The 16,025-nt window shown below is 38.5% G+C and overlaps 1 protein-coding gene across 4 annotated transcripts in view; it reads left to right on the forward strand.

The window, feature by feature from the left end:
• GIGYF2 (GRB10 interacting GYF protein 2) overlaps positions 1-16,025 on the forward strand; it is a 138,016-nt gene that overhangs the window by 42,158 nt on the left and 79,833 nt on the right. For all 4 annotated transcript variants that reach the window (XM_020787358.3, XM_020787360.3, XM_020787359.3 and 1 more), the window contains exons 3-7: positions 1,044-1,173; positions 4,212-4,307; positions 10,116-10,224; positions 13,847-13,958; positions 15,694-15,734. In XM_020787358.3, coding sequence (XP_020643017.3) covers positions 1,044-1,173; positions 4,212-4,307; positions 10,116-10,224; positions 13,847-13,958; positions 15,694-15,734 — 488 coding nt within the window. The remainder of the gene's footprint in view (positions 1-1,043; positions 1,174-4,211; positions 4,308-10,115; positions 10,225-13,846; positions 13,959-15,693; positions 15,735-16,025) is intronic.

A 16,025-nucleotide genomic window follows, 5' to 3' on the forward strand; every position in this document is an offset into this window, starting at 1 on the left:
AACCTCTTCAGATGTTAAATCTTCCCATTTTTACAACATCTATGTCCAAAGATTTCTGGAGGACTGTGAAGTTTACCTTTTTTGTAGATTTCTTGTGATCCAGTATAGGTGTAGACTATTAAAAATAGAATATGAATAAGAATAGGATAAGAATGGTGAGAGTAATAACTTCTTTTCACATCATACAGCACTTAGAAGAGTACAGCTCCATGTTCCCGGAGTCATTACCATCATATTTCAGAATCCCTCTGAGCACCAAGGCAAAAGAACATTCGGAGCATAATAGCATTGCAGCAGCCTGAACTATAGGTGGCCTCCTGTTGTTTAATGGCCAGGTATTAAAAACAAATAGATTATAATATGAGCAACCTTGGTCCTTCTGGAGCACTTAAGAGCCACTACTTGCCAGAGTGTGGAGTCATGCGTCGTACTTCTCACTTTTGCACAGTTGCTGTTTACCATATTATATAGGTAACCATAGTGAAAATATACATATGTGTTCTTGAAGGCTTTCACAGCCGGGATCCGATGGTTGTAGGTTTTTCGGGCTGTCTGGCCGTGCTCTGAGCACAGACAGAGTTCTGACTCCTGTCCTCTGAAGATGCCGGCCACAGACACTATCAAAACGTTAGGAACGAAAACCTCAAGAACACGGCCAGACAGCCCGAAAAACCTACAACAACCAAAATATGAATAATTTCAGTATGATAGGTAGGGCCTTTGCTCTATTTCCCTGAAACAAAGCCAGATTAAACAAGTAGCTTTAGTCATAGTGAAATCCTAAGTAGAAGCAACCTAAACAGTACCCATAAAAGCAGAATTAATCATAACTTTTTAATGTGATAGTTATGACATAGAGTGAGTTATGAAATGAATTTAAGAGTCTGACGTGAGTGACAGTTTTCAACCAAAGCTTTTTCATTAGCTATTTAGATATTTCTGTATGACATCTCTTGTTTTCAGGTCTGCTCTTGTGGCAGGATGAAGTATTTATAAAATACTGAGGTGTCTTAATTTCTACTCCTTTATTTTCCACCTTATAGGCTACGAGCTCTGTCTAGTGGTGGGACTGTGACATCTCCCCCTCTCTCTCCAGCTTTGCCAAAGTATAAATTAGCAGATTATCGTTATGGGAGAGAAGAAATGCTAGCACTTTTTCTGAAAGATAATAAGGTAAGTAGGAAGAAGAATGATATTCTAGTATGCAATTCATGTATAATTTTACATATAGGTGAATAAATCATAAGAGCGTACTTAATTTGTTTAGTAATATCAAGTGCTAAAGAACATTAAAAATCTTGAACTGAAATATCAAATATGTTCTCCATGAAACTTCAACACATACACAGTCACTAGCTGGGGTGAGTTCCATTACAAAACTCTTTGTATAAGGTTTTATTCCTTAAATTTCTTTTGGTCAGTGCTGGGGCAGGTTTCACAGTTTCTAGCGATGTTACTATAAGAATAAGAATGGCTTCTCTGTGTATTCCAATTCTTTCCTCTTTCTTATATGGCTGTAGAAAGTTTAAATACTATAAGATTAGAAACTTCCTTCTGTAGCAATATAAATATATAATACAGTGGGGTCTTGACTTGAGAACTTAATCCGTATTGGAAGGCGGTTCTCAAGTCAAAATGTTCTCAAGTCAAATCTGCATTTCCCATAGGAATGCATTGAAAACCATTTGATCCGTATCTGCTCTTTTCCGTCCATAGAAACTAATGGGAAGCTGCTATTCTGCCTTCGACCACTAGAGGGGGATATTTTGTTTCTTTTTTTCTTAGGTCAAGAAAGGTTCAGGGAAGGCAGGGAAAATACAGTCCAGGCAGTCCAGTACCAGGCAGTCCGAAGACTGTCTCCCAATCCACTCTCTAAACGCTGGGAGGAGTGAGGAAGCAGACAGGCACCCTTTTCACTGGCCAACAGTTAACTGAAAGTTCAAATTTTGCACTTTCCCTGCCTCCCACGTGGGTTTTTTTCAGTTCTTAACTCAAATCTAAGTACTTAAGTCAAGTTAACATTTTCCTATGATAGCGGTTCTTAAGTCAAAATGTTCTTAACTCAAGTCGTTCTTAAGTCAAAACCCCACTGTATCTGAATATGTATAGCAGGTTTGTCCAACCCATGCCCCATGTCGGCTTGTAATGCGGCCCAGTGCAATTTTTTATTTTTTAAGAAATTCCAAAGTTTCAAGTTACACTGCCGGCGCTTGTGGCCGGAATGCTGCTGGGCCACGTCACAACGGTGGGGGGGGGGAGGGAAGGAAGGAGGGGAGGGGAGCTGCGTGACTGCATTGCGCAGTCCCTGTCAATAGGTGGACCCCCTCCCAGCCCCGAGAGCCGCCGGAGTCGAAGCTGGCAGCCTCTGGTGTCTGAGATCACAGCTGCCGGTAAGCGCGCTTGGAGCGGGGCTGTGGAGGATGGCTAGGGCAGCCCTCCCATGCGGCCCAAACCAAATGTATGTGCGGCCCAAACCAAATTTTGCTCTTCGAATGTGGCTCAGGGATGGTGAAAGGTTGGACACCCCTGATGTATAGCATAGAACGAAAACCTTTCTACTCATATAGTAAGATTGTTGGAAATGTTGCCATATGCCCCAGTGTTTGCTGGGGAACCAAACTTTTTTCAAAATTTGTTTTACTAGAGGGGTATGAGGGTTCAATAATTGTCTTTGACAGTTCCAAAGTTTGCGTAGGAAAAGACAGGAACGGGTTTTCATTAAACAAAGTTTTATTAACACAACGGGGGGCTTTCTCTACAACAACTTCAACCGGATCATTAAAGGTTTGATTCACTTGCAAACTGTTCCGTAACATTGGCAACGAATTCTCATGAGTGTCATTTCCTAATGATAAGTTTGCCCGAAGCGCTCCATTTTGGTCGGTTTCCTCTGGCACCCACTCCGAATGGCACCGATAGTCCCATAACAGGGATGTCTCACCCACTTCCCCTCTGGAGGCTTCTCTCCGGGTTGCAGTGGTCCTGGTCTGGTCACCTTCCTCTCGGGTACACCAGGACAGTCCATTCCTCGGGATAAAGTCCTTCAATTAAGGGCTTTATATTTCCCTGTTTCTCCCCACTAACACCGCAATCTTTACCTTCTGATCCTATTCTTTTCTGGAGCACTTTGAACACTCTCAGTTCACTTTCCCCTTCAACCCATTCATCCTCCAGGACCACCAACTTTTCTGTCTCTCCTGCTGCTCCACCTTCCTCTGAAGTGAGGAAAACATACACCTCTCTCTGGGTCTCTTTTCCATGCTCCTCCCATTTTTCCTCCCACCTTTAACCCTTTCATGTTCTTAGACACCTTAAGCATCTCCTCTCTCACAGCTCCTTCATCTTTTGCCTCCCGCTCAGACGTGTGAGGGGACAGCTCACTCTCTTTTGCTTCCTCCTTTTTCTCCTCTTGCTCACAAGGGGCAGATGTTTCAGATATTGATCATTATTTATTTATTTATTTATTTATTTATTTATTTTATTAATTATATTTATATTCTGTCCATCTAGTGCCCAAGGGTGGCTAACAGCAATTAAAAACAGAACTAAAATTCAGAATGTTATTTGATGCTTTCCTAAAGGGCTGTGTTGAAACATATTTCTCATAAAGTGTAAATTCAGTGAAGTTTTCCCAGAATTTTCCCTCCATCTTATTAATAAACATTCCAAATCACCTTGCTTTGGGCTGATATATTTTGTTGCCTCCTATATCCAAAAAATGTTTTTATTATCTCTAGGAATATTCAGTGAAATGTACAAATGTTTCCTAATCACATCTTAATAAACGAATCCAAGTCATGAGGTGGTGAGATAACAGTTTACTGGAATTTCTTTCACAATCCTCGGCCTATGAGTATTTTTGGCTTTATGAAAAGTCCTTTCTAAGTCTTTCTGGATTTCCTTTTTCCTTTGTTCTCAAGCAGTTCTTTGCTTCCACAATTTTAGAAAGAGTTTGTTGACTTTTTTCTGGGTGTGTTCTGTACACTATTTTTCATATTTCCTGGATGGTAGTGCAAAATACTTATGATATGTTAGCTATTACTTTGTATTTTAATATTATATTATATTGTATTTTATTGTTTGGGAAGCTGCCAAGATAACATGTATGGTTGGTTGACTATGTAAATTATTATTAGTAGTGATGGTAGTAGTAGTGTGGAATCTGTGTTTTATTATTCGGTTTCTTTTTTCCCCCTTCCCCTCCGCTTCAGATTCCGTCAGATCTTCTGGATAAGGAGTTTCTTCCTATTTTACAGGAAGAGCCCCTACCACCCTTGGCACTAGTACCTTTTACAGAAGAAGAACAGGTTGGTTTCTAATGAAATGAACAAGTGGAAATTTCTAAATTTGATTAATGAATAAAAGTCTAAAGATCCTAATGTGATCACACATTGATAATTAGGGGTTCATACAACCATTTGAGCTACAAGGGCCGTATCTGGTGTTGGCAACATATACGTGTGCACACTCTCCCCTTCTCCGTCTTTATGTGCAGAGGTTGAGAGATCTAGGGTTAAATGGAGGAGAGGAACAGACAGAAACCTCCACCACCTCCACAATCGTTTCCATGAAGAGAGTGTTTCTCTCCTGTTGCTGGTGGTGAGAAAACAATAATTTTCATTGGGAATGCAGAAGTATGAGGAAGCTAAAACCCTCTCCACAAAGATCTCAGTACCAGGATCTCAGCAGTGTGTTTTACCCATTGCCTACCTGATGAGCTGTGCTGTGGGGAAAAGTGGATGGGTGCAGCACCGGGTGTGTTCAGAGGTCATATGTAGCTACCAGACCATAAATGTGACACCTGTGTTTTATGCAGAGAGAGAAGCACACAACCATAGTATATTTGCCCAGCTTTGATGTTAGTTCTGTGGCAATTTAACATTCAGTGATGTTGAACTGAAATAGATATTAGTGTGCTTCATTCTAAATTAGGGATGGAAAATGTGTACTTGCTGTTGCTGTGGAAGGGGAGGAAAAAAGATTAGATAAGTGTAGCACATACTTAATTTTTTTTAAAAATGTGATCTTATATACATACATTTGCATCATTCTCATGGTTTGCCAGAAGCAGAACCTGCAGTCTTTCCTCTCCTGAAATTATTTGTAGAAGAACTAAGCATGCCTTCTGGTATGCATAATTAGCTATCTGCAAAAGATTAGACTTTTTTCCTGGAGAACCTGTGTGGTATAAGTGCATCATGTGTGAAGCATAGACCAGGCTTACTAGGGGTCAGTCCTATCCCAGGATTGCTCACCACAGGATTTCTCATCTTCCTTTATTAGCAAGGCAGCCAGCACTCTCTCACCCCTAGATTTCAGAATCACTTTCTTCCAAAGGTAAAAGGACCTTCGAGGGAGAACATGAAGGAGATGGTAGTAGGTTGATGGCCTATGGGAAACATATCACACATCTAGATAAGTGTTTCTGGTCCTTTCAAAATGTCTCTACATTCAGACAAAACTCTTCCAAAATTACTTTCTTTTAGTAATTAAGAAGTTGTTCCATTGTCAGGATTAAGTTTTTTTTGTTACTGTACAGTTATTTTACATACATGGATAAATAGTACAGCATGTGTGCCAGCAAGAAAACTGTGCCTGATGGATGTGAGACAACAAGGAGTAAGGGAATGCAGGGGTGCTGGAAGTGAAGTATCCGTTTGCAGTAATTATCTTCCTGTGTGGAATAATACCTTAATTTACTTTTAGCTGTTTTCCTGTATCAACTCAATATCTAACTCCCACTCAGTGTCTGACTTTTTGTGTAATATTAAATGGGCTGGGAAAACTTTGTGTATTGGCTGCATTCAGTAGGGGTTACTTTGTTGGATGCTGCATGCTAGAAGTAGGTGGGGCCAAATTCAGTATTAAGTGGAGCCTGAGCACAAAATGAGTAGACGTCATCTTTCCACCATTCCCTTTTCCTCTATCTATTTCTGTTCCTCACTGTTTAGTGAGCTGTCTGTGTCGGGTCCTGCAAGGGTTCTGAACTTGCCACTTGGAACAGACTTATACAGATAGCTAAACCATGGTTTTTGTGCTACTTGAATGAGTGTGGATTTGCTGTAGACCCATTCTTCTTTCTTGCCTAGTTTGTCTGCAAGGAAATCAGAAACATCAATTTTCATGTTTAAACCAATGGTGGCATCTTGTGCATTTAGCCAGACCAAAACAATATGTTTAAGGAAGGGATGGGTGATCTCCAAAGGCCACATATTCCCATCCCTGTATCTTTGAGCAGTGCATCCACTCCCGCAGCCTTTAGTCCCCCAATTTTTCATATAAAAATAAAGTAAAAAACAAAAATACAACCCAAGCCTCCCTTGCACTATCTAGTAATCAAACTTCATAAAAATATATTTGAAATGTTGGGATATAAATGGGTCTTGGGGTGGTGGGGTCCCAATAAATATATAGAATTGTCATTTGTGTTGCTAGAAGACACTTCTTCGGCAAAATCTTTTTCCCAGAAAATAGCAACATTACTTTGAGGGTACCTGTGGGGTAGAGTGCTAGGATGGTCATTTGGGCCTGGAGCATACATATTACCCACCCATGGTTTAAGATATGGCTTACTGAAAGAAGCCAAAATCAACTCATACTTCTGATCCTGGCTTGTTCCAATAAACTACCATGGTGCCTCAACTTACGAACTTTTTGGTTCCAGAACTCCGGTTGTAACTCGCACCGTTTCCCATGGGAATGCATTGAAATGCAATTAATCCATTCCAGCTGAAGAAAAAATTGCCAAACGAAAACAAAAAACAAAACAAAACTGCAAGACCCATCGGAAACGCTATCAATCCTTTCCAGCCAAAGGGGCGGGGGAAAGAAAAACAAACAAACCATGCAAGCCCCTTCGGAAATGCAAAAAGAGCAAAGCAAAAAGCAAACAAACACTGCAAGACCCTTTGGAAATGCAAAAAAGCAAAGCAAAAAGCAAGCAATCCCTGCAAGACCCATTGGAAATGCAAAAAAGAAAGAAAGAAAAAAGAAAAAAAGCAAACAAAGCCTGCAAGACCCATGGGAAATGGGGAAATAAAAAGCCAAGAAGCAGACAAACCCTGCAAGACCCATCGGAAATGGGAAAAAAAACCCTTCAAGACCCATTGGAAATGCGAAAAAAAATCCCAAAAAAACAAAGGCTGCAAGACCCATCACAGCACAGAAACATAACCCCCCCAGCCCAAAACCACACTGCAAAACACACCAAGACCAGTTTTTAAAAAGCAGAAAGCAGCACCTTACCTTACCAGGCAGTCCTAGGCCTCCTCTGATTGCACACTCTAACTGCTGGGGTGAAAGAGCAACAAAGAAGCAGCCTCTTCGCCACCAACAGTTAGCAATTTGAATTCCCCGCCTTTTCCCCCTGCCTTTTTTTGATTGTAACTTGAAGCTCCACTCGCAAGTTGAAGCAAAATTTTGCGGCCAGAGCTGGTCGTAACTCGAAATGTCGTATGTTGGGATGTTCGTAAGTCGAGGCACCACTGTATCTTTAAATTAATCAAAGTTCCCTGATTTAGGTACAGTGCCTACCTATGATTGGTTTAAAATCAGAAGACGAATGTTTCTATACTACTTCTTCCTGTTTCAGGGAGGACATTTGTGTTTGTAGGCATTCCATAAACATACTTACCATTCACACTAAGTGTGCTGGCGAAGTGGAAGTCTTTGTTTTATTTATTTATTTATATTAATTTGTGTTCCTCCTTTCTCCCCATAGAGGAACCAAGATAGTTTTTAACATTTTACCTGTTTTAAATTATTCAATTGTATTTTAAACAGTTTTATAATTTAATTGCTTTTTAATGTATATTTTACTGCTTTTCCCCCCAAAATTCTGTTCTTTTAATGCTGTGAGCCAGGAGAAAGATGGCCTATAAATAAGACAAATAAATGAATAATAAATAAGACAACTCATAGCAGGTAAAGGAACAAATTTAAAATCACTGTATAAATATAACATTTAAAAAGCAATTAAACACAAGGTAGAACCACTACATGTCCAGAATAACTGCAAACATGCTGAAGTGCACAGATAAATAATCCATGGCATACACAGGCATGAGACATTTATTAAAGGACATTGGGATTTTGGGATGGTGAATTCTTAGCAATAATAAAAACACTACTTTGAGTAACACTGGTTGAGAACCATTTCACTAAGGGAGTTAAAAAGGAAAGGAATCATTCAAGCCCAAGAGTTGAGCTGCCTTTTTTGGTGCTAGACAACCTGACACCTTCCACATCTTTTGGACTGCAAGTTTTATGGCCATCCTAACATAATTGAGTAGTAAGACGTTGTAGAAAATGCAATCCAGAACATCTGGACCTTTGTTGTTTCTAGCATAGCCTTATTAGGTTAGCATGAGATCCAGATCAAGCTAAATATTAAGGATCAATAAATTATTAAATCCATTCTGATATATTATGAAGCGAACCCATCTTTATATCATCTACTTGTCAAAATTGACCTGCACAGCAGGAATGATGGCATTATTAGCAGCATATTGCTGCTGATTAAAGACATTCTCATTTCAGGGAACACCTAACTTTATTCCATTGTTTGCAAGCCAGGTGTATCCCAGAATCAAAAAAGGGAGTCTTTAATTAATGACCATATGTTAAGTAAACCAGCTAATTTAAATAAAGTCATTCATCTAAATAAAATGAAATAAACTACTAAGTCTTAAAAAGAAAAAAAATTGTCTTAAGGAACATTTCTCATATGTTTATGGAAAGTAATTGGTTAATCAATATCCTGAACATGATCAACACAATAGATTTGCTTTCAAAGAGGTATCTGTGTTTCAGTGTGTTCAGCAAGCTCAGATTTATTTAGCATGAACTTTCTTGGATTATAATTCTAAAATAAATCTGCTATATGAATAAATGTTTCTTCAGATGTGTGGTCTTAGTCCATCTTTCCCAGTATTGTCCCAATTTGCAGTAGGTGTAGAACAGTGGTTCCCAACTTCAGAAAGCCTAGGTGTTCTTGGACTCCATCTTCCAGAAACCTTCACCAGTTCCTATGCTGGCCACAGTTTCTGGGAGTTGTAATCCAAGAATACCTGGTTTAACCAGGCTTGGTAATCACTGGTCTAGAAGATCTAGGGTAGAGTTAATTCTAGCCCAGGTACTTTGAATCTGCTGGGGATTAAATGTGAAACTTCTGGTGTAAACTCTAGCGTTTGATGTAAAGTCACATTCAAATACTGTAGAGTACTCATTTTTGAAAAATAAAATATAAGCAAGATATGATTTGAACATAAAATGAAAAGAACTCAGATGTTTCATGGCATCATTCCCACATATATTTCAACGATTTCTCCCATCCTGACTTGGCCTCACTTGAAAGCATTTCTCATTAGAATGAGCTGAAATCCAGTACAGTGGTGCCCAGCATGATGACGATAATCCGTTCCAGGAAAATCGTTGTTAAATGAAATCATCGTCATGCGAATAGCCTTTCCCCATTGGAATGTATTGAAACCTGATTTAATGCATTCCAATTGGGAAATTACCTCGTCATCTAGCGAAGATCGCCCATAGGGGAAGCCATTTTCCGAGCGCCGATCAGCTATTAAAATGGCTGCCCTGCGAAGCATGGGTCCGGAAAAGACAGGGCAGCCATTTTGCAGAGCCAGAAAAATCATCTTGCGAACAAATGGTTCGCGAAGCATGGACCTAGTCAACGTCCAGTGGAATTTCCCCATAGGAAACATCGTCCTGCGATTTCGTTGTTTAGTGGGATCGTTGTCATGCGGGGCATCACTGTAGTAAGTTGCATATAGAAGAGGCCCAATGAATCAGAGGGAATTTGGTGAGTTGGTTCCTCCAGGAGTTCCACTTACTCAATGGGCCTACTCGAGTTGCAACATACTAGTGGATATCAGCCATAGTAAAGCTAGAAATGACCCCGTGATCCCTCATCTAGTTTAACTGTATGCCAAAAGTAAGAAATCTGTAGCTAAAAGATTCTTGACATATGGCCATCCAACCTTTGTTTAATTGTAGGTGTAGAAAAATATGTTAGATCTGAGTAAGAAACCAAAATAGGTCTGATTTTATGTTAAGTTTAAAACGTGTTTCTCTCATTTGTTCCTTCTTTTTGGCAGAGAAATTTCTCCATGTCTGTAAATAGTGCTGCTGTCCTACGATTGATGGGACGAGGAGGAGGAACAGTGGTAGGGGCTCCTCGAGGTCGAAGTTCCTCTAGAGGTCGAGGTGAGATTTGTGAACATTAAAGTAGTGCCAGTGTTATATTGTAGAGGAAATGAACTTCTTAACCCCATGGAAAAAAATTTCAGCTTTATAATGCACAAGGGCTTTTGTCTCTTTGGAAGGAAAAATAGAATAAATGATACAAAATAATAAGTGATAAACAACAAATATGCACCAGTAGTAGAAAAAAAATATGAACCAATGAAAGAGAGAATCTACCACAAGGCAGTAGTAGGAAGCACTTAGCAGACTTAGAGTTGAGCCCAGCTGTTAGAGATAATGAGGACTCGTTTGCTAAAAGGTAATTAAGATTATTTCTGCATATGAATGCTTCCTGTGTTTTTATTAATGTTTAACCAACATTTATAGATACAGCAATGGAAGATGACATGAAATGGCTTTGAAAGTAAGGGCTGAGATGCATATTTTACATTAAAACCTTGAGGATCCTAGGATAGAGGGATCGCATATTAATAAATTAAAAATACATAGCCAGCTACAGATGGCAAAAAGGAGGACTCAACAGGTTTTACTTTCACTACCTACCACAGTCATTGTAAATCTGCTTTGGTATCTGAGCTTTTATGCCAGTAGAGCAGACATTGATTGAATTCCCCTTCCCCTCCTCCATATCCACTCTAAAAGATTGTGAAATCTTACAGTGAAAGTGGAAGTTTACTCACATAACATTTGGTCCAGAAGGGAGTACAGTGAGCCAGACTACAAAATAGAGATGAAACCTGACTAACAACCTACCAAAAATACAGAAATAAATGAATTCAGATACAGCAGACTCCAGCACTTTGAACTAATTGGTTCCCTGACTGTGCTGGAAAGAGAGTTATTATAAATCAAATTCTATTTTCCTGTTAGGCTCAGTGTTAAAGTAAAGATTTCATTTCTGGAGAACTTGCATGACTTATAAATGAAACCTCTGCTGTCCTCTCATTTCTTCTTCATACCTTATCTTCCTTGTTTGTTGGATGCTCCTCTCTGGCCTATGAGACTTTGTTTCTACTCTGCCGTGCCTCTTCTTTCTAGCTTGTTTACTAGGTGATCTCATCCCACCTGTGCTGTTTTCTCATTTCTCCAGCCCACCTCTTGTCCTTTGCTTGCTTCCTGGACTCTCCCCTCAATGTCTGCTGTCTTCTCATTTCTCAATCTCACATCTGTTCTCTTACTTGCTTGGTGGGTGGTCCCCTTGGATGACTTCTGTACTTTCTCCTCTTCTCACATCCTGCCACCCCACTTGGTGGTGTGTAACCACCACCACAGGGTTTGTACAAATGTGTTTTGGGCATTGTTTGAGGCATTAATATTGAAATTGGTTTAAAAGCTGGGAGTGGTAAAGCAAGGCATTGGAAATCAGGGATTCCCTGTACTAATCTGCATGGAACTGATCACAGAATTGGGGGTCAAAGTCCAGTTGCTAGCCTGATCTAGAATACACCCATGGAATGAGTTGCTGAATTATAAGTTAACACTTCTCAAAATCTCATTAAGCCAACTGGTCTGCACTATCTTTACAGCTGAATTTAGGCCCTTATTTATAGCAGTGGTGTCTTAAATTAGGTGTGAAGAAGAAACTGCATTTAACAAAATTGGGCAGTGATTATGTTTGAATAATACATTAGGGGAAGTCTTTGAATTCCAGGTTTTTTAGATACTCTTTCAATTCTTTTCCCAGATACGTACAATTTTATTTCATTTTCTATGACTGTTCTACCAATTATTTGATTATTTGTGTAAAAGAAAAATAGCATTAGTTTTCACGGGGGAAACATATTTGAATTTTTCTCACTTAAATTTTTTATTGTGCCTTGTGCGGTACCTGACAGAAATTCATGAATCCCTTCTTCTCCCTTCCCATAATCAACACTACTGAGGCTGCTCACACTGTGGTAGAGTTATGTGTGGTAATCCTGCACTGTTATTGGGACCAGTTTAAGGTGAAGTTGCCAAGCAACTATTTCTTCTCTTTTTCTAAATTGACTTGTAGAAAGTTTAGCAGCAGAAATAGGAAGTTGAACCTTAATCTGAAATAAAGTGATGTAAAATAAAATGATAAAGGAGTGATTTCAGTAGTTGTTGCTTGTGGTTTTGCACTGGGTTTTCTTTATCTTTTTTAGTGAAATACATGTTGGCCATAAGACAAATTAATAACCTTTATTAGGCAATGAAAAAGGGGAAAAATTGTCTGCAGACTTTCAAGGTAACATTTTTGTAACTCATGAGGGACCTTTGAGAGTGAAATCTGATGAGGCCTGCTTTAGCACCTTCTTTCCTATCTCCCATTTCCTTTCCTGTTTCCTAAGACAGCATGCACGCTATCTACTTTAACACCAAGCCTTTCCCTCCTTACTTTTGTAACATTTTTATAGTTTTAACTTGCCTATTAAAAATATTGCCAGAACTTATATTTGGTTTGGTTTGGTTTCTTTTAATCTTTATCATTAGAGATGAAGAATGGCAATTGAAGGAGGACAGATGTAACAGATTAAATACTTTTATGGAAATAAATTGGAGAGTCATTATGTAAGAGTCATTATGTATAAGTCCTAAAGCAGGGCTGATCCAAGGTATTTTGTTGCATGAGACAGAGTTGCAACTGGCACCCCCCCCCCCCCCTTAAGATGTAGAGGAAGCAAAGCCAGCCTATTTGTTTTGACATATGAGGCAGAAGATTTCTGAAGCATGTTTCTCTACCTTTAGCAGTAAAAAATACAGCAATAACAAGGGAAAGAACCAGTAACATTTCTGGCATTTGACTCAAAGTTTCCTACCTGAGGAAGCTGCTTCACTCTTCTTAACAGAAAGGCTAGCACTTACTGTGATTACTCTCAGCATGATCCCTGATCTGCATTTTGTGTTGAATTCCACATACAAGACCATCAACTGCTTGTCTTTCATATATATAGAGAGAACATTTTGTTAAGCACTTGACTGATAACATATGCCTCAAGGAAATACATGCAAGTGATTGAGGAGGCTTAGAGTATGGATGGCATGCTCTGTAAGCCCACTATACCCAGTATAGAAAACATGCAAGTTGCTGGGCAGGTGCAAGTAAACTTCTTTCTTTCGTGCCATGTTGTGCATAGAAATTCAGTGGGTTGCTGGACAAGGGCCAGAGTTCTCTACCTCTTCTCTGCCATCCCTCAGCAGGCTTGTCATTATTTTAGGAGGTTGTTTATAAGGCTGATGTAGGACAATTTATATTTTGATATAGCCTGTGTTTTATGAAGAATAGTAGAATTTGCACTTTCTGATTTGTCTTACTGTGGACATCTTTTAAAGATACTTTTAAAGAGGTAGCTGTATTAATCTGTTTCAGCACAGCAACAAAGAGAAACAAGAAAGAAAAAAATAGTTTTATGTCGCCTTTGAGATTAATAGATTATTTTTAGCTTGAGCTTTTATGGATTACAGTGAGAAATATGCATCTGAGAATGTTCATTGTAATCCATGAAAGCTAATGTTGTAATAAATTTCTGAGTCTTGAAAGTGCTTTGAAGAAAAATGATTTGAATTTTGTTTTGGCAAGGTTGGAGAGTAACCTTTCGTCATACTGATAACCAAGGACTTTTTAAAGATTATAAGGTATCAACCCTATTTTGTCTTTCAGGCAGAGCCAGAGGAGAAAGTGGCTTCTACCAAAGAAGTTTTGATGATGTGGAGGGTGGCTTTGGTCGAGGAGGGGGCAGAGAAATGCACAGATCACAGAGCTGGGAGGAAAGGTAACTTTAAAAGTGAATGCATTGAAATGGGGTGCATCTGAGTTGGAGGTCAGGTGATTAGCTGTGTTGATAAAGCCACAGATGTTGTTTGAAGTATGGTGTGTGGGTCAAATCTTAAAAGACAAATAGGACAAATCACATTGGGCAAACACGTTTTTTCAGTGAGCCAAGCAACATTTTGGATCCTAGCTGTGCTGTAAAGCTTATTTTTCTAGAGCATATTCTCCTGTGATTATTTCCATATATGTATCCAAATACTACAAGAACAAATATGAACATGTGCTTTAATGTGTTCATCAGAAATATATTCTATGTTATTCTTGTTGGGGTCTTTATGGGTACCTGCTCTAGAGAGCTTTGGCTATGGAGGCAAAATTGTAAGTCATTTTTTATACTGTTTCTTTGTGACCTGAAAAAAACTCAACACAACACACTGGTTAGGGAGCTGAGATTGGCAACAGTTTCCCATTAAGAGTACACCCAGTAGTGAGGTAATTTTGATCTACTTAATTTTTTAAATGATCCGAGTATAGTATTTGTAATTATTGTGAAAAACAGATTAGTGTAATCTGAGTGAGTAGAGGTATTGGTAAAGAATGCTTAGACAAATAAGATGAATTTGGGATTATATGAAATGAATTAAGTTAGAAAAATATTCCTTATGGAATTTTGGAAAGAGTAGAGTTGATAGACTTCTGAAATCATGTGTAATTCCTTAAGTATTTACCAGAATAATAATAATAAATTAATCTGCTTTTATGCTACTGAGTTGAAATAAAATAAAATAATGTCAGAATTCTGGAACTGGTTTTGTAAACATGAGAAGATTGAGATTATTTGTACCAAAAAGTAGATATTTCTTCTTCATAAAAGTGCTCTTGAAATTAATGAAAATTTCAGATTTTCTATATAGTATGTGCATTAAGCATGGGGGGGCAATTATATTGAACTATCCTGAATTTCTTAAATGAGCTTAAACATCAATCTAGAGGCTACCCTAGGCTAATGGGATGAAATAAATTAATCTAAGTAATATAAGGAAAGACAGATAATGTGATACATAAAAGTTAAAGTCAATCTTTTTTATGTGTTTCCTCAAATATTAGATAAGATTACTTCTGTTACCTTTTATTGCAACATGGAAGGATTAGTTAACAGCATGAGTTTTACTCACACTTGTTAGCTACTGTGAGTCCTTCTACAGCAGTGGTCCCCAACCTTGGGTAACCCAGGTGTTCTTGTACTGCAATTCCCAGAAGCCTTCACCACTAGCTGGGCTGGCTGCCATTTCTGGAGTCCAAGAATGCCCAGGTTTCCCAGCTTTGGAACAACTGCTCTACAGGGGAAAATCAAATGGGTAAGTTAATACTTTTTAAAAGCCACTTATCTTCCTGGCCCATCATTATAAGCTAAAATAGGTGAAATCCTATGCCATCAGTAAGATGGACAAAAACAGTATTGAGAGCCTGTGGAATGTAACAAAATACAGTATTGAATAATCAAGGCAGATGCATAAGCAACACATCAGTGGTGTATATGTTCATCTTTTGACTGTTTTTTAAAAAAATCTTTTGTGATATATAGAAGTTTAATGAGTATTTTTGGACAAAATAAAGTAAATGAAATAGTGGATTTAAAAATTCTATAGATTTATAAGCCTTATATTGTTGGAGTAGTCTTCTAAATTTTGAAAATTTCCTGAAATGTTTCTAAACATGTTTTTTTGTCTTCACAGGGGAGATAGGCGGTTTGAAAAACCAGGACGAAAAGAACCAGGTATGTGGGCTGTTGTGTTTCCCTCTTATAAAGCTCTATTAATAGCAGTTCATATTTTGTTTTATCATCATGCTTTCAGAATAGAGCTGAGTCTAAAATTACCTGAACCAACATTACAAAAGTTATGGTTGTGGTTTAATATAAGCTCTAGTGTCTCTAACAAAATATGATGGTACATGGGCAAAATAAATCGAAGAAAGATACCGTACTTTTCAGTAATTGTCCAAACTGAAATCTTTCACTGAGTTTCTGAAGGCAACACATGCTCAGCATGTTCAAAAATGAAAGTGG

This window comes from Pogona vitticeps, chromosome 3, assembly GCF_051106095.1.
Source record: "Pogona vitticeps strain Pit_001003342236 chromosome 3, PviZW2.1, whole genome shotgun sequence".
NCBI lineage: Eukaryota > Metazoa > Chordata > Lepidosauria > Squamata > Agamidae > Pogona > Pogona vitticeps.